This window comes from Balaenoptera acutorostrata, chromosome 6 (genome assembly GCF_949987535.1).
Source record: "Balaenoptera acutorostrata chromosome 6, mBalAcu1.1, whole genome shotgun sequence".
In the NCBI taxonomy this organism is placed as follows: Eukaryota; Metazoa; Chordata; class Mammalia; order Artiodactyla; family Balaenopteridae; genus Balaenoptera; species Balaenoptera acutorostrata.
The window spans coordinates 111,874,136-111,892,642 of NC_080069.1; the positions used below are offsets into that span (position 1 = coordinate 111,874,136).

Below are 18,507 nucleotides of genomic sequence, written 5' to 3' on the forward strand. Positions count from 1 at the left end.
AGAAAGAAAAGTGTTTTTATGAAAACTTCGGCTTTGAAAACATGAGATAAAAGTTAATCACTAAAAAAAAAAAAAAAAAAGTTAATCACTAAAACAAGCCATGTTGAATTAGATATGTGAGAGTACTGTAAAAGTTTGGAAAACGGTAAAAATCTATAAAGATTCTGCACTCAGATTGCTTTGCAAGTATCTAAGTTCTTTCTCTACTTTAAGGAAATAGAAACTGTAGAACAAATGATTCGTTAAAGCTGTGACACATTATAAATAAGAATTTCTGCTCCAACCAGTGGACCCAAGAAAAGACCTGGGCACAACATCTAATGATTAGCAAATAAAGATACGTTGTAACGTTAAGATGAAGTTAAATGCTTAAGATATGCATCAATTTTTATGATTTCCCCACCCTAATTTACTTTTCCAATTGGCCGTCTGAGTTAGAACTGTTCAACAGAGCTCTATGTGATAAGGGAGAGCTGTTCAGTATGGTGCCAACACTTACCTGTGGCTATTTAAGCACTTGAAAGGTGGCTAGCATGAGTGATGAACTGAATTTTTTATTTTAGTTACATTTGATTGATTTAAATTTAAAGGTAACAGCCACATGTGTGTGGCTAATGGCATCAGATAAGAGTGTCTACTTTTGGGAAATGAATTTTATTTCTTAATAAACCTAAAAAGTGGAAGTATTTGTTAAGAGGTTAGAGCATTTACCGTCCAGAACATTAATCAAAGAATTCCTACATTTGATTAGAATTTATTTAGATCAGTGTTTCTCAAACCTGAGTAATACACAGACCCCTTTAAAGGATAAAATGTTCTGGAGGACTCTCAGTGTTGACTTTTTATTATTTGCAATATAATAAAAACTATTTTTAGTACAATGTTACTTAAATATGTACAAACCTAAAAGTAAGTATAATATTCTTGTGCTTATGACTCACTTATTAGTGACTGACATCATCTAATAATCACACAGTGGTAGAGTGGTATAAATGATCAAATCTCTATGTTATCAATATTCAAACTGGGTACACATTTTACTGAGAATATTCTATACGTATAAAGAAACTGAAGGATAAATACATACTGTTAAGAGTGCAGAATTTTGGAATTTATTTACTGTGGATAAAGTAACATGGCCTGAAGAATAAGTAAATTTTTTGTCAGGATAACTTTTGATAGAGATTGTTGCATCAAATTCTTCAGTGTATCCATAAACTTGAATTACAATATTTTCAAATGCTCCAACACAGAATACTTTTGGTGCTGAAATGACATACCTGTTGAAATAGGAAAAGAGAAGGATCAGTATATTTATATGACATTTTTTGTTATACTTCTGATTTTTTTTGAAATCTCACTTGAGAAATTCAATTTAAAATAGGCACATTTGGGGCCTTCCCTGGTGGCGCAGTGTTTAAGAATCCGCCTGCCAATGCAGGGGACATGGGTTCGAGCCCTGGTCCGGGAAGATCCCACATGCCACGGAGCAACAAGGCCCATGCGCCACAGCAACTGAGCCTGCGCTCTAGAGCCCGCGAACCACAACTGCTGAGCCCGCGTGCTGCAACTGCTGAAGCCCATGTGCCTAGAGCCCGTGCTCTGCAACAGGAGAGGCCACCGCAACGAGAAGCCCGTGCGCTGCAACGGGGAGTAGCCCCCGCTCACCACAACTAGAGAAAGTGTACCCACAGCAACGAAGACCCAATGCAGCCAAAAAATAAAATAAAAAATAAATAAAAATAAATAAAATAGGCACATTTTCTTAACTTAAAATGATATTTTAAAATCAACATTTATTTGTGGTCTATGATAATTTCAGCACAGTTTCCAAGAAGAAGTAGCTTGGAATTAAGACTTGAGAAATAGAGCTGAAGATTTAGTTAACATTTAGAAAAGTAGTAATAGCACCTTCCCTGAGCTACTGCAGCAAAGGAAGACTTTTAATGGTAAAGAGGGTCAATATTTTTGCCCAATGAAGAAAAAAGCAACATAGGTACCAGAGATTGAATTCCAGCTCTGCCATCTGCTGGCTGAGTGACCATGGTAAAGTCATTAACCCTCTCTGAGAGTTAAATAATTTACTTGGGAAAATATCACCTTCTTTACCAGGGTGCTAAGGATGAGATGAGAATACCTATCTGAAAGCACCTAGCATGCTCAGTAGTCAATAAATGTTATGATTCATTAAGTTCACTGAATAAGTTGAAAGGAAGTAATCTTAGAATTATTGTGTTATCCTAGTGAGTAGATAAAGAAAAGGATAGAATAACAGTGAACTAGGCAATGCATTTAGAAATGAAAGTAATGATGGAGGTCCTTGAGGAACAAATGAGAACAATCATACAACAATAATGATTATAACATTAATTGAGAGGCTATATTAGGGCTTTACATACAAGTCTTTTAATATTTACAACAGGCCAATGATGTACACTTTACATCATTGATAAGTGATAAGAGGATAATTTGACCAAGGTCACATGGCTTGTAAGTGAATGAGGCAGATCTTTTTTTTTGGCTGCGTTGGGTCTTCGTTGCTGCGCACGGGCTTTCTCTAGTTGCGGCGAGCGGGGGCTACTCTTCGTTGCGGTGCGCGGGCCTCTCGTTGCGGTGGCTTCTCTTGTTGCAGAGCATGGGCTCTAGGCGTGCAAGCTTCAGTAGTTGTGGCCTGTGGGCTCTAGGGCACAGGCTCAGTAGTTGTGGCACACGGGCTTAGTTGCTCCATGGCATGTGGGCTCTTCCCGGAACAGGGCTCCAACCCGTGTGCCCTGCATTGGCAGGCAGATTCTTAACCACCGCGCCACCAGGGAAGCCCAATGAAGCAGGTCTTTATATTCAGTCCTCACTCTCTGTTATGTGTATAATTGAGGTCAAGGTTACAAACTATGTTCCTAACCATGAGCTGTTCCCCCAGTTTTATTTTTTATGTGATTTTTAAAGAATGGACATGAATCAATGTAAGTTTTTGAAATAGAAATCTTAAAATGGGTGAATTTTCATTGTTTTATTAAAAGAAAAGTTACAAATATAAACTAGGTTATTAATTATATATCACAAAATAGTTAATTGGAATAGTGAAAGCTACATATGCTATTAAAAGAAAAAGAAGTGTGCTTCAACCCAAAAGGTGATTGAATAATTCAATTGGCCGAACAGGCCTGGAGGGCACTGGCCAGCACACCTAGCAGAATTATTGCAGTCTCTGACAACACTATGACAATTAAAAAGTCTTTTTAAATCAGCAAGTCTTTAATAACAATGAAATTAATTTGGAAGCAATTGAATAGTTTAAAGCAACTGGCAATTCTCCTACATGACAACTAATTTGGAACCATTCACAGAAAAATTGTAAAAGGGGGAAAAGAATCTCCAGATTTCCAACCAGCTTCTCAATTCCCCATGTGCTTACCCAGGTACAGCAGAAAATGAGGAATGTTCAGCTTTGATGATAGTAAGGTACAGTTACTGAAATCTTACTCAGTGTTAGGCACTATTTTAAGAGAGATATATATATATAGATATATAGATAGATAGATAGATAGATATAGATAGATATAGATATAGATATAGATATAGATATATAAATAAACTCACTGTGTTGTGACAACTCCTCTATGAAAAAAATCTTACTATTACTCCGATTTTACAGAGGAGGAAACTGATAATTGACTTCCCCAAGGTCACATAGCTATTAAATTACAGAATTAGGAATTAAACCCGAGCAGCCCGTTTCCTGAATTAACACTTTCAATTGCTAGGCTAAACTGAATTTATCAAGAGTTTTTGCAAGAGAAATTTAGAAAAAAAAAAGCTATTTTAATTTTGGTATTGTTAGAAGTTTTATATTTTTCAGTTTAGTATTGTTTTACTTTTTTTTTTAATTCACAGCATCCTTTATTTTTTTTTAATTTAATTTAATTTATTTTTTTTAATATATTTTTATTTTTGGCTGTGTTGGGTCTTCGTTTCTGTGCGAGGACTTTCTCTAGTTGTGGCAAGCGGGGGCCACTCTTCATCGCGGTGCGCGGGCCTCTCACTATCGCGGCCTCTCTTGTTACAGAGCACAGGCTCCAGACGCGCAGGCTCAGTAGTTGTGGCTCACGGGCCTAGTTGCTCCATGGCATGTGGGATCTTCCCAGACCAGGGCTCGAACCCGTGTCCCCTGCATTAGCAGGCAGACTCTCAACCACTGCGCCACAAGGGAAGCCCTGTTTTACTTTTGATTGTCTATGTGGTGGTGGTGGTGAAATATAAAATAATTCATGTTTCAGGTCCCTAAAAGACAGCTCTGGAACCACCCATTCATACAGACTTTCGTCCTTACTTTACTTTACTTTAATACTTTATTAGTAGCTATAAAGTATTTCATGCTTTTCTTATTTTCTTTCAATAGTTGTAGAGAATATGGCCACTGAGCTTGCAGAGAGGCACAAATTCTAGTTTGGTCTCTACCTGGAATGTTCTTTCTCCAGATATTTGCATGGTTTGCTCTGTTACTTCCTTCAAGCTCTGTTTGAGTGTCACCTCGTTAAAGAACCTTCCCTGTCTACATTTTTTTTTTTTTTTTTATGTGGGATCTTCCCGGACCAGGGCTCGAACCCATGTCCCCTGCATTAGCAGGTGGATTCTCAACCACTGCGCCACCAGGGAAGCCCTACATTTTTAAATAGTGCCCCATCATTTCTTTATCTTCTTACTCTCCTTTATTTTTTTCCTTCATGGTACCAATAACTACCTGACCTTATTTATTTACTCATTCACTCATTGGTTCATTCATTGGTTCATCATTTTCTTCTCCCACTTGAATGCAAGCTCTGTATCATCTACTATATCCTCAGTGCCTATCACGTAGTAGGTGCTCAAAAAATTTTTGTTGAATCAATCAATTAAATTTACTGATTCCCATGTTATAAATGACATACTCTCACTTTTTCAGAGAAAGAGAGAAGATGTTTATTAAGGGCCAGTACAGTGTAGTAGAAAAAATTAAGTATCATGGGACCCAGGTTCTAGTCCTAGTTCTATCACTAATTTGAAGTCATTTAATCCAATCTCTCTGAACTTCAGTCGGCTGTCTTTCAAGAAGGAATAAACGAAAACTATCCAGGAAATGGGGTGATTGTGACCATGTGAGAAAATCAGATTAGGGTTGGGAGAGTGCTATAAATTTATGACATCCTAAGTATACATTTATATTTATAATATATTTTACATATTTAAAGTATACATTTATAACAAAATGGGAAAAAATTGAAGCGGTAAAGAGGAGTCCTTAATACAAGTCCTACTTCTGTTTCTCTTAGTGGTGTGACCTTTGGCAAGTTACTTCCTCTGTCCGGATTTATCCTTACAGGAAATGAGTAGGTTTGATTAGATACTCTCCAGTTACTTATCAGTACTAAAATGTTATTTCTAGATATGATATCAATATTTTAAAGATTTAGTTTAAAATACACATTATTTCAATAATAACACTAAAATTTATGAAGCATTAGCTCATAAATTTGGAAGTAATTATAACAATAGATTTTTCAAACCACAGGCTTAGAATTGAACCCCAAGTAACCCTTGCTTTACTATGTACAGTACACGGAAAACACAAAGAAAACTCTGTACCAGATAGAAACAAGCCAGAAACACCAAGAAAATTTATCTTGAGTTTAGTTTGTGCTGTTTTGAAGAGGAACTTGAATAATCACTTATGTAAATTTTTATAAGTAACAATCCCCTAAAACTGTCATGTCGTTAGCCACTCATCAAATCAAAATGCTACATGACTTTCTTATTCAGAGGTGAGACTATTCACTTAGTGTTCCCAGAAGTAGAAAGTTATTTACAAATTAACACAGTCTGTTGAATTTACTTTTTCACTCATCACATTAATAAGATGCATTGAAAAATAAAGATGGGTTGTTTTACTTACGTTTGTTCCTGTCCCCAACTTTTCCCCACGAAGATTAAAAAACAAAGTATGCCCCACAGGCCCATGCTGGAGGTAGCAGTAAACCATGGATATAACCCTCCTGAAGTTACTCTCCTTTTAAATAAACCGAGATTGAAGAACTTGGGTAAATTGGTTTACTGGTTAATTATTAATGTCAAGAAGAGGGACTTCTAAGTAGGAAAAGTAAAATTGGAACTGAAACACCCTTTAATGCCCAGGTATAAAAGTAGGAGGTTTTTTTATAGAGTCCTACACCTAGATAATTTATTTTGATTAATACAAATAAAAGGATTCTAACATAAGAGTTTGGCACTGCAATGAATGGCTCAAAATTAGAAATCAGTAAGTTGCATTGTCTTTGGCCTTTCATCTCTTGACCAGGCAATTGCTCTGATGTTTTATCATCTGTAAGCATGCCTCTGGAGGCACTCTCATACAGATGGAGACCCACCTGGATTCAGTTTCACACTGAGGTGATTTTAGAATGGGCCTGGTTTAGAGAGGGCTTCTGAGGTGTCTTTCTAGAGAAGACCTGAACGGTAGTGTCATTGGCACTGGAAATGGTGGAAGGAGAAGACAGATCTGCAAAGGAAGCCTATGGAATAATTCCTTGGTCTGTCCCAGTCTAGAGAAGAAGCTGAATGTTAGATAGAGAAAAGATTGTGACTGGCAACGAAAACACCATGTTGAGGATGCTGCATCATTCTCTAGGGAATAAATGACCAATCAAATACTTTAGTTTTTAGTGGGGAATGGATATCCTGCAATATCTATTAATTCATACAGCACAAATTCAAAATTTGCATTCATTCAGGCACAGAATATCTTTATTTTCTAAAAAATAAACTTGCTTTTCAGTGAGGTTTTTAATTATTTTAATATAAGAGTGCAAGAAAAACAAAGCTTCCTATGACAAATGAGTCTAGTAATTAATTTAGAATCAAATAAAAATTTTATCTTTAAGATTTTTATGATACTTTATGCTTACTAGAAAGTTTTTATTTACTACCTTCCTTTTACTAGCACTCATTTCTAACCTAGTATATAATAAGTACTCTATTTTAAAATAGTAAAACAGATTTCTCTAAACATTTTACTATAATTCAGATGTTTTATGGTCACATTGGCAATCCTTCTGAATTAATAAGGTTCTATTTTACCAACACTTTCGTATTGAGTTTATTGGGAAAAAAGGCACACAAAGGAAAATTTGATATACAAATTTCACTAACGGTGTCTCTACATATGTTATTGGAATGGTAAAAATCTGCCACTATTGTCTGACCTAGTTGTTTCAGAAGGAAATTTGTAAAATAATTAAACTGGGTTACGAAAGATGGGTCAAGTTCAAACAAACAAAGTACTTCTGCCATCATTTTCGGGAAAAGATACTTAGGAGAAAGCGAGAACACTCAAATGATCATAGATAATATCTGAAGTGAAGGACACTTATTTGCTTGTATTATGGAGTCAATACTGATAAGTGATATCAATCACTAACCATCGGCATGTTTCTCTGATAGAAAACATTTAAAAAACGATGGATCTCAAAGGTTCTCAATAGAACTGAAGTTCAACAACTTACAGATTCTCAGTAGTCTTTAACTAAACTTTTTTTTTTTTAACAAATTTATTTATTTATTTATTTTTGGCTGTGTTGGGTCTCCGTTTCTGTGTGAGGGCTTTCTCCAGTTCCGGAGAGCGGGGGCCACTCTTCATCGCGGTGCGCGGGCCTCTCACTGTCGTGGCCTCTCCCATTGCGAAGCACAGACTCCAGACGCTCAGGCTCAGTACTTGTGGCTCACGGGCCTAGCAGCTCTGTGGCATGTGGGATCTTCCCAGACCAGGGTTCAAACCCGTGTCCCCTGCATTGGCAGGCAGATTCTCAACCACTGCGCCACCAGGGAAGCCCCCTAACTAAACTTTTTTAATCTGCCTTCTAAACATGGCTCAAAGATGGATTCTTCTTTACATTTTAAAATGTTGACCTTTGAAGGCGTGTGGTTTTTATACAGATACTCCATCTCTAAAAGAGGAGAATCCAGGTCTGGCAGCAACTTTGGTGGTCATCCGACTTTCCTGCTAATGCTACCTCAATTCAACCCTCCGGATCGAGCCTACATGACTTCACTTAGTTCACAAGGCCCCTCCTGAGCTGAATTACTTATTATTCTCTGAAGTCACCATGACATGAAAGTGCTCCTAGCAGGGTAACAAACAGTCAGCCCAATACTATTACTTTTATTCTTAACCTATTTATACCTTCAATTCTGTGTGTCTTTGGAAACATGGGTTATATATGGGTTACTCCTACTGGCGCTGCAGAATGCAACTCACTCAGAATCTACTTAAGTGCTCGCCCATAACACCAGTGAGAAAGGGAATCTTGGGGTATAAACTACATCCAGCTGTGGAACCTTATAAGTAAATGCCTCTCATTAGTTACTTCTCTTCCTAAATATTTAAATGAATTTAAAAAGACATTTAGCTACAAAAAGTTTACTGAAACAAAGTCTTACAGGGAAGTCCAATGTGTAAACTAGTTAGAATAGAGATGCTCCAGATGAACAGAGTGGGTGGTCCTGCTCTCTGCCAGCGTGCACTCCCAGGTGGCCTTGAGGAGGCTCCGTAGGAACCCTGGGGTCCCTGGACACATGGTTTAAAAACCATTAACTGAAAGCACCAAACAACCTTTTCTAAGTGTCCCTGTTTCATTTGGTCCATTCCTTATTTCCCTCTTCCAACATCCCCGAGTTCAGCTCGAAATTAGTTTTCAGTTGATTAGGCCAAAGGAGAAACCAGCCTCTTTTCTCCTTGGGTCTAAGATCCACTGCTTTAGCTGTGTGTTAAAACTCCTCTCTCAAGTGACTTGGGCTATCAACATCATGCCCTCTAAATGACCCATTTTTCTTACAATCTTATACCTGTATCCCACATCCAAGACCCTGATATCCCAACATCAAATCAGGAATTCACCACAGACTGCAGGAAATCTGGTTAGAGGGTAATGGGAAAATAGACACTCTAGGTATATACCCCAGAAAACTTTCACACAACTGCCTAAGACACTAGTATAGGAATGCTCTTTGTAGTGTTATCTGTAATAGCAAAAATTTGGCAGCAACTTAAACAAAAGAAAAATGATAAATACATTACTGTATATTTATACCATGGAATGCAATGTTGGCTGGTAAAACCAACTTGCAGTATTGGTTGGTAAAACCAACAAAAAAACATAATAACGTTTATATTTATACAAGTTTAAAAGCATACACAGCAGGGCTTCCCTGGTGGAGCAGTGGTTAAGAGTCTGCTTGCCAACGCAGGGCACATGGGTTCGATCCCTGGTCTGGGAAGATCCCACATGCCACGGAGCAACTAAGCCCGCGTGCTTCAACTACTGAAGCCCTCGCACCTAGAGCCCGCAACAAGATAAGCCACCGCAATGAGAAGCGTGCTCACCGCAACAAAGAGTAGCCCCGGCTCGCCACAACTAGAGAAAGCGCGCATGCAGCAACAAAGACCCAACGTAGTCAAAAAAACCCCAAAAAACATACACAGCAATGTCATTACCTATAGACATTTATACCAGTAGTAATGATGTAAACATATGATTGTGAAAGGTAAATACTAAATCAGAATAGTAGTTATGTCTGCAAAGGGAAGGAGAAATTTGGGATAGGAAAGAGGTATATGCTTCCACTGCATCTATTACCTTTTGTTTTAAAGGAACATCTGAAGCTAGTATAGCAATATCTTACAAATAATTAAGTAAAGTTTAGTGATAGTTATATGTGTGTTTGATAGGTTAGTCACTGTAGCTTCCTAAAAGTTGAAATATTTCATTGAAAAGAAAGTATGGTCTGCGGTGAGGCAGGCTTGAATTCAAATCCTGTCTCTGTCTAAATAGCTATGTGATTTGGGGCAACTTAAAACTCAAAACTTGAGCATCAGTTTTGTCATCTATAAAATCAAAACAATAATACCTCATGGCGCTGATGGGCGGATGAAATGACATATGTATAAAGCTCTTGGCACATAGCATGAACCTGAAAATTGTCGCTATTATTTACTACTGGTTTAAGACATAGTCATGATCTTCTACTTTAAAAACACATGTATATGTGCATAGGATCATACCAATCTGTATTTAATATAGTTCTACCCCCCTGGTAGCAGCCAGGCAGAACACAACACTAACAGTCTCATGACTCTCAGGATGAAAGAATCTCTTTATCATTGAGCCCAGCAGAATTTTGCCCCCACTTCCTTTCTGGTTTGTTTGTTTGTTTGCTGTCAATTAAGGGTCAGAGATTAGATGACTGACCTGTTAAGAGGCTAATTGCTACCTCCTGAGAGTCTGACATTCTAACTTAGTGAGTGAAAGAGCACAAAAAGGCTCCCATGGACCGGAATCCTTTTTAGAAGGCACTCAATTTTTTTCCCTCTTGTTTATGGCATTGATTGCCATTAGCAGATTATGTGTACCCTCTTACTTTTATCTCATAAGCTATAAAAGGTCTACACTCAGAAAGATCCTCCTCTCTCTGTAACAAAGATATTGCTTGAAGCATTTTTCTTACTTCCAGGAATAAGTCTAGTGATTAAGAAGAAAGGCCATAAATGTTAATTCACCATCTCAACAAGACCTACAAACTCCATGGCATTTTGCCAGGTGCTGTATGAGATTCAGATGTGAAGAACATGTTCTGAACCTTTAAAGAGTTCATGCAAATAATGACAACACAATAGCTACCAATTATTAGCTCCATGTCATAGGTATTGCAATGATTAACCTACATAAACTGTCCCTAATCTTTACAACCACTCTGAAAGTTGTTATGACCTCAGGTGACCAATGAATAAACTGAGGTTCAGAGAAATATAGTGATTTGCCTCAGGAAACACATCTAGTAACTTGCAGAGATGGGGATTTGACTGTGTTGGGATCAGTAGGAAAAAGAAGGGAGAGATACCAAGCCCTGCTGAAGTCTTACTTTCTCTTTGACGTGTCTCCAGCTCTTTTGTCTGTGATTGATTCTCTGTTTTGTAAACTCTTTAAGAATTTATAGCCTGGTCCACACATTTTGATTCTTATTTAGATACCACTGTACATTCTAGGTGAAGGTTCAAAGGTACAAGTTGGGAATAGGTGAGACATAAGTGAAGCACTCCTCTGACTTATATCTGGGTCTCCCTTCCTCAAAGGGTGTGGGGTTGAGACTGACTGGAGAGGCAACCAGGCAGATGGCAGGTTGAGGAGATTACCCGAAAAGGGCTAGAGGGGGGAAGAGCCAAGCAAAACTGGATAAGCCATGGCATAGGGAACACAGTAGTTCAGATCCAAGGGCGGATGATTTTATGTTTAAGTTCCAAATGATAACTGAAGAAAGATAAAGAAGAAAGTTGTTGCTCAAACTATTCTTGGAAGTCACTAGAGTAGTGGGTTGGAATAGCACGTCCTAAAAGGCCACTGCAGGTTCCTAACTCAGTAATGGAATAGGGGAGGATTTCTGAGGAGAGAATGTGGAGGAAGTGGAAAATAATAAGGCCCAAAGAGAAAATCAAGTGTTTGTGATGGAATGCAGTTAGGCACGTTTCTTCAGAGGAAACAAAAAGAGACAAAATAAAAGAAGGTGCCCACTCTCCCACTAACCCCCTCTTTGGCTTCACTGTCCCACACTTTTTCAGACAATCTTACTTGTTGTTCAGCATAAGCTCTCTTATTTAATTCTAATACCTGTAACGCATCTATACTCATCCACTCATCCAATGGCTGGATGTGGTAGCTAGCCTCCAAGATGGCCCCCAATGTCCTGATATTCATGGCCTTGTGTGGTCCCCTCCCACACTGTATCAGTGTTGGCCCATTTGACCAATAGAATACAACAAATGCAGAGGTGTGTGACCTTAGAGGGTAGGTCATACAAGGCATTGCCCTTCCTACCTTGCTCTCTCTTGGATTTCCTGCTCTGGGGGAGGCCAGCCACCATGCTGTAAGGACACACAAGTAGCCTATGGAGAGGCCCATGTGGAAAGGAACTGAGGCCTCCTTCTCAGAGCCATGTGAGTGGGCCACTGTAGAGGTAAATCCCCTAGCCCCAGTCATGCCTTTCGGTGACTACAGCCCCAGCTAACAACTTGATTCCAAACTCTTGAGAGAACCCGAACCCAAGCCAAAATTACCCAGCTAAGCCATTCCTAATGGGCAATTGCCCATTAGTGGTGGCAGTGAATGCAGGAGCTTTCATGAGAGCTATATTTTTAGAAAAACAGCTATTCTACTGTACAAGTTAACTATTGCTATATAATCAATTACCCCAAAACCTAAGGGCTTGAAATAAACAATTATCTTCACAGTTTTATTGAAATGGCAAGAATTCAGGAATGGCTTAGCTGGGTAATTTTGACTTAGTTTAGCTCATGAGTTTGCAATCAACTTGTTAGCTGAGGCTGCAGTCACCTAAAGGCTTGACTGGGGCTGGAGGATTTACCTCTGTGGTGGCTCGCTCACATGGCTCTGAGCAGGAAGCCTCAGCTCCTTTCCATATGGGGCCTAAACTACTACATATAAAATAAATAACAAGGATATACTGTATAACGCAAGGAATTATACCTTTTATCTTGTAATAACCTATAATGGAGTATAATCTGCAAAAATACTGAATCACTATGCTGTACACCTGAAACTAACACAATATTGTAAATCAACTATACTTCAATAAAAACAAACAAACTTTAATTTGCAAGTGCACTTTAAGTTCTTTAAGCAGGCTCAGAGGCCTGCTTGAAGCGCCACCTGCTGGTAGTAACTTAATAGCATCCCAAGAAGGCTGGAATAATTGGTGCTGATGGCCAGTGCTAACCCGTAACACCTTTCCAAGGTAAACCCCCGCTTCCTATCTTATGTCTCTTCTGAGAACTAGGCTTCTTCAATTCCTGGAGATAGCAACACCCGCCTTGGATTCTTCATGGCGATGCTCAAATGTGATATACCCTGAGCACTGAAAATCATATAAACATATAAGGAGTTCATATGATCATTCTTTCTAGCATCTTATCTCTCCTGCTTTACCAACTCCTTTCTTTCTGCCTGCAAACATGCAAAAGTGTCCATTAATAGAAAAAAAGGTAAATACCAAAAAACTGTTCAATGGATTTCCCCCCCAAATAACTGCCAAAGACTTAGTCTGCCCCCCAACTTTATATAATTTTCTTTTCCCCCATTTATCCATAGACCCCTCCAGAATGCTTTCTGGATCTCTCCATGGAAGTTAGATATGAAATGAATAAAATGATTGCCCATCAGCAGAGACCACTTGATAATGGTTGGCATGATTTGGCATTATCCCCATTTTACAGACAAACTGATGATCAGAAAGCATTAAAAGGATGGAAGGAAGGAAGGAAATAAGGAAGGGAGGGAGGGAGGAAGGAAGGAAGGAAGAAAGGAAGTGCTGCCCAGAGTCACACAGAAAGAAGTAGCCAGGGCCGTCTATGAAATTTGAGGGTCCCAGTGCAAGATGAAAATGTAGAACTACTTGTTCATAAAGCAAGAAAAAAGTGCTGTTAAAGGTATTAAAATATAAAGCCTTTTCCTTTCTTCTGGGTCTTTCACTCAACTTGCCATGGTGTTTTTTAATTTGCTATTTAATATCATTCTAAGTAGAGAAAAATTAAAATTTTAAATTAATGGCATGAATTTTGCCATTCATCTTTATACTGTGCAATGCGAGTTTTAAATGCAAATATAAGAGCATTTAATTCATATGCAGAATCACCAGAATTACATAATTCGTATTTCATAGCTCATGCATACATCTAATATTTCATTCTTACCAGAATGGTGGAAATGCTGCACAAAGCTAACCCAACTGTTTTTATTTTACTTCTTGATATGTGTGTATTCTGACAACACTCTCTACCTTTGCTTACTGATAAATAGGAAAAGCCCGAAAGGAAAAAGAACTATGGGTTACCCTATCTTTCCCTTTCCTCCTATGTCATCATATTTAGTGCAAGTGGCTGGCTAGTACAGGGTAGCAACAGCAACAAGAAACAATATGATGAGGTTCCTCGGTCATTCGTGTTTCTCTGAATGCCATTGTCATCTTTCTGCATTCAAAACAAGTTCTGGTTCCAGTGGAAAATATGGCCTCTAGGGGCTGTCAGGACCCGTGCTTGCTTAGTCATAGACATGACACACTCACTTTGTACTTACTGTGAGTCTCATTAAACTTCTGCGCATTGTGGGTCCACTGGAATCTTGTGTTCATGGAGTGTTGTGAATGCTCTATGGGAAGGGGGCGGCAAGGGATGGTGGGCACATGAATCACACACATCTCCTCTAATTCACATGCATGCTCCATTGTCCGGTCAGACTTTGCTTACAAAATACAAGTTCAAAGATAAAATTATTAATAATTTTAAGACAGCAACAACAGAGCACTGAACTAAGTGGGGGGCCCTTCAGAGTGCCAGGCACTGTGCCACTGCATAGGCTGCATGCCCACAAAGCTGGTTAGAGAAGTTCCTGATGATACCCAAGGACTGAGGACTAGGATGATGGGAAGGGGTAAAGGGATTAAAATCTGGAGAAGGATGAGGAGTTAGAAGTGTTTGGAAGGAGATGGTTATCAGAAGGATAGAACAGCCTAGTTAATTTCAGCGGACGTACAGATTGTCAGGGGTTAGGACCTAAACGTAGGTCAGTTCCCAAGGGTGGGACAGACAATGTCCTAATCTCTAGATGCTTAGGAAGCATTCACTTTGGCAGCCGGTATCTATAGGGTACTTTCAAAAAGGGACAAGACCAGAGAGGCAGCCAGTATCAGGAGTCCAACAAAACAATGTTACAAGAGTTAGGACAATCCTGGGATGTGTTCCTCAGAAGGTCAGGCAGGAGGTCAAACCAAGGAGGCCTATTTGCAAACAGGTAGGATCTAGCTACAAGGCTGAGGCCAGGGGACAGCCAAGTGGAGACAGGATCCCTGATCAAGAAACAGACCAGGAGTGAGACATTGCCTATGGGTACAGGGTTTTTGTTGTGGATGATGAGCAAGTTTTGGGTGTAAATGGAGGTGATGGTTACACAACACAGTGAATATATTGTGAATGTGAATGCCACTGAGTTGTACACTTGTGAATAATTAAAATGATAAATATTATGTTATGTGTATTATCTAAATTGAATAAACAGACTAGCATGGTGCTCACAGCTGGCAGAATTATATCAGTTCCCCCATCTCAATGCAGAAGAGCCCCAGCAGGTGCCACCTTCCTTTAGGCAGGCAGGACACTCACTGGGCACGAGAAGATTAGCCAGAACCAAACTTTCTTTACATCAGCACCTTTCAGTCAGATGTTGATGACTCCATCAGACTGTTCAATAACCCCAGTTACCTCCACTGCTTTTAAGAGAAACAACTGTACCAACAAATCATTTAAAATACTTAGGATTAGATGGAATCTTGAAGTCAGGAAAACTGATAATTCTGGGAAATTTTTTTTTCCTATCACGGCAACTTCTGACCCTTCTGGATCCTTTGAGTGAAAAGAAAAGCAAGTTTCATTTTTTAAAATACTCTATAAGTACAGAAGTCACACCTAAGCATAATATGTAATTGATAGTTCTTACAGAAATATTCACTAAGCTCTAAGAAACTTTGTTGAAACTAAGCACATATGATGTTGATGTAGATTTGAGGCAATGACTGTCAACTGGTCAGGCTTGTTAACAAAGACTAAGTTCTAAGGCACAGAGGCACATTTTCAACAGACATAAGTAGTATGGTAAATATTTAGAATATGTTAAATAAACTCCCAACAGGCTCTTCTCCACCTCGCTTCTTCCTGAACAGGACCTCCAGGATAATCTTCTTCAAACACTGTTTACATGATGTCATGCCATGCCCAAAAGATGTCCTTGGCTCCCTATATCTTCAAGATCAAACCTGAACACCTTGGGACATGCCACAGCAATGGCCTCTGATATGTTCAATGTTTACTGTCCATGGGGAACTCTAACAAGGGAACAATGGGGTCCGTGGAGCCATTCACCGCTATGACAGGTTCACCTGAACATGCCGTCCTCCCAAGAACTCTCCCAATGTAAAATAATCCACCAAAGCTGGTACTTATTCTCCCGGAAGTGTTTCCAGGCCAGCTGCTGCAGCCAAGTCACTGTCATGGTCATCTCCACACCTTGCTTCTTCCTGGCTCCAGACCTCTGCTCCTTCTGCATGTCACCCAAGACATGGTCCAGCTTCTCTCTATCAAACCATGTCCATGGTTTCCTTTAAGACCAAGTTCAAGGGACTTCCCTGGCGGCGCAGTGGTTAAGAATCCGCCTGCCAATGTAGGGGACACAGGTTCGAGCTCTAGTCCGGGAAGATCCCACATGCTGCAGAGCAGCTAAGCCCATGCGCCACAACTACTGAGCCTGCACTCTAGAGCCCACAAGCCACAACTACTGAGCCCACATGCCACAGCTACTGAAGCTCATGCGCCTAGAGCCCATGCCCCGCAGCAAGAGAAGCCACCGAAATGAGAAGCCCACGCACCGCAATGAAGTGTAGCCCCCACTCGCCACAACTAGAGAAAGTCTGTGAGCAGCAACAAAGACCCAACACAGTCAAAAATAAATAAAGAAATAACGAAATAAATAAATAAATAGATAGATAGATAAATAAAGACCAAGTTTAGGACCTGCCCTCATCCTTTCATGATTTCCTCCAGAGTAACTTAATAATCATCTCCAGTGCTGCCTTCCCTTCAAGCTGGTCTGCTATTGGTCCTACATCATCCCCTACTTGGCTTACTGTATTATGTGTGCTTGTTTGCCTTTCTGAACTCAAATGCTTATGAAGCACACACACCATAATCCCTCAAACAAATCAAGAGAGGCTAAGTGAGGAAGCTCTGGAGAAAGACAGACCTGGGTTTGAATCCTGATTCAGCTAATAATTTTCAGTACGATCTCAGTGGTTACTTAGTTTCTCTAACCCTCTGTATTTTCATCTATAAAAAGGAGATAATAATTATATTGATCCTATAAGGTTGTCATGATGATATAATGCATGCCATGCACTTCTCACTGGTACCACAATTATACTTCTACAACCCTCACCACATCTGTCCATGCTTCACAAAGAGCAAGAGGATATGAACTATTATGACCCACTTTAGAGATGGACCCACCAAAAGATGTTCTTTAATGGGGCCATTGAAATGTATTTCAACTAACATTAAATTTACACACAAAAAGTGTCAGTCAGAATAACAGAAGTATAAAATTACCAGGTTGTACCCCAAATAGATGCTAAATAAATACTTGCTGCTATTTAGTAATGAATAATTTAATGCCACATTTGACTAGTGTTATAATAATGAAAACTCTTTATTCATATAATGAAAATGCCATGGTTAAATTTTGATTTAAATTAGTTGCATACTCACTATGAAGCTTAAGGTAACTTCTCTTTGCAATGGCTTTAGGTATTCATCCAATGAATAAACTCTAACTTTTACTGTAAGGAAAAAATTGTCATTATTAGAAACTCTGTTGAACTCTAAATGATCTGACAATATTATTAATAACCCTATAATATGAGGGCCGTGAAATTAAACGTAAAATTAAGAAAGCCCAAAACATTAAATCCAAGTTTAAAGAGAAAGATGAGCTAGGATGTTGGAATGTGAACTTGATATTAAAGTAGAAAAAAATATTCTTTTCACAAAAGATTTCCTGAATGGGATTCTTTTAAATGTTTCTCTTTATGCATTTAAAATATAATTCAACTTATTAAGAAGTATTTTTACACAGCCTTTTGTATTTTTAAACCACTGATAGATAAAAAAGACTGATATCTGAATTTATTATGGAGTTGAGGAGGAAGAACATAAGCAGTAAGTTATGTCAGCAGAACCCAGTGAAGCATTCTCTAATAGAAGGAAGATGCAGGCAAAAATCTGCATGTCTCAGGGTATAATTAAGTGCATAGAAGGGTGGAAGCCTCACAGGCACCACAGCTCTCCTTCGACACACAGTCATCTTCTGATCAGGTGCCCAAGAAACAGTTCTGTCTAAGGCCAGGTTAATGTGTACTGGCAGGGACCTTGACCTGTTGCTAAAATTATGGCGGTGATTCCATCTTATCTATTAGATGATGCTTACCTAATTAGCAACACCACCATCACCATCATCTTCAGTGGTGATTCGCAAAGTGCAGCTGCATTCAGTACACCCCCATTAGCTCAACCTTCCTTCCCACTCTTGAGATAACTTGCAAGATGGAATTTCCTGAAAGAAGACTGAAACCATTTCCAACTGGAAACATAAGGAGGCAGATGTAGGTAGGTGAACTTTGCAATTTAGTTCACAATTTTCAATGTTAATATGAAATAGAAATATTTTTATAAAAGGAGATGATATTGAGAATTAAAAGTTAGATTTTTTACAGTTAAAATTCAGCCTCTATGTTAAGTTCTATAATACATCACTTCAAGGGGTTTTTTTAAAACCACTTTGAAAGGAGCCTTGGCATCATTCTACGAAAGGT

The 18,507-nt window shown here is 38.9% G+C and overlaps 1 protein-coding gene across 2 annotated transcripts in view; it reads right to left on the reverse strand.

Annotated features, from left to right (window-relative positions):
* Positions 1 to 6,026, reverse strand: part of C5 (complement C5) — an 80,821-nt gene extending 74,795 nt beyond the window's left edge. For both annotated transcript variants that reach the window (XR_009008655.1, XM_007178108.2), the window contains exons 1-2: positions 5,927 to 6,026; positions 1,088 to 1,280 (exon numbers count right to left, since the gene is read on the reverse strand). Coding sequence is in view for 1 of the 2 variants with exons in the window: in XM_007178108.2 (XP_007178170.1) it covers positions 1,088 to 1,280; positions 5,927 to 5,991 (258 nt within the window). In the remaining variant the exon portion in view is untranslated. The remainder of the gene's footprint in view (positions 1 to 1,087; positions 1,281 to 5,926) is intronic.
* Positions 6,027 to 18,507: the final 12,481 nt, after the last annotated feature.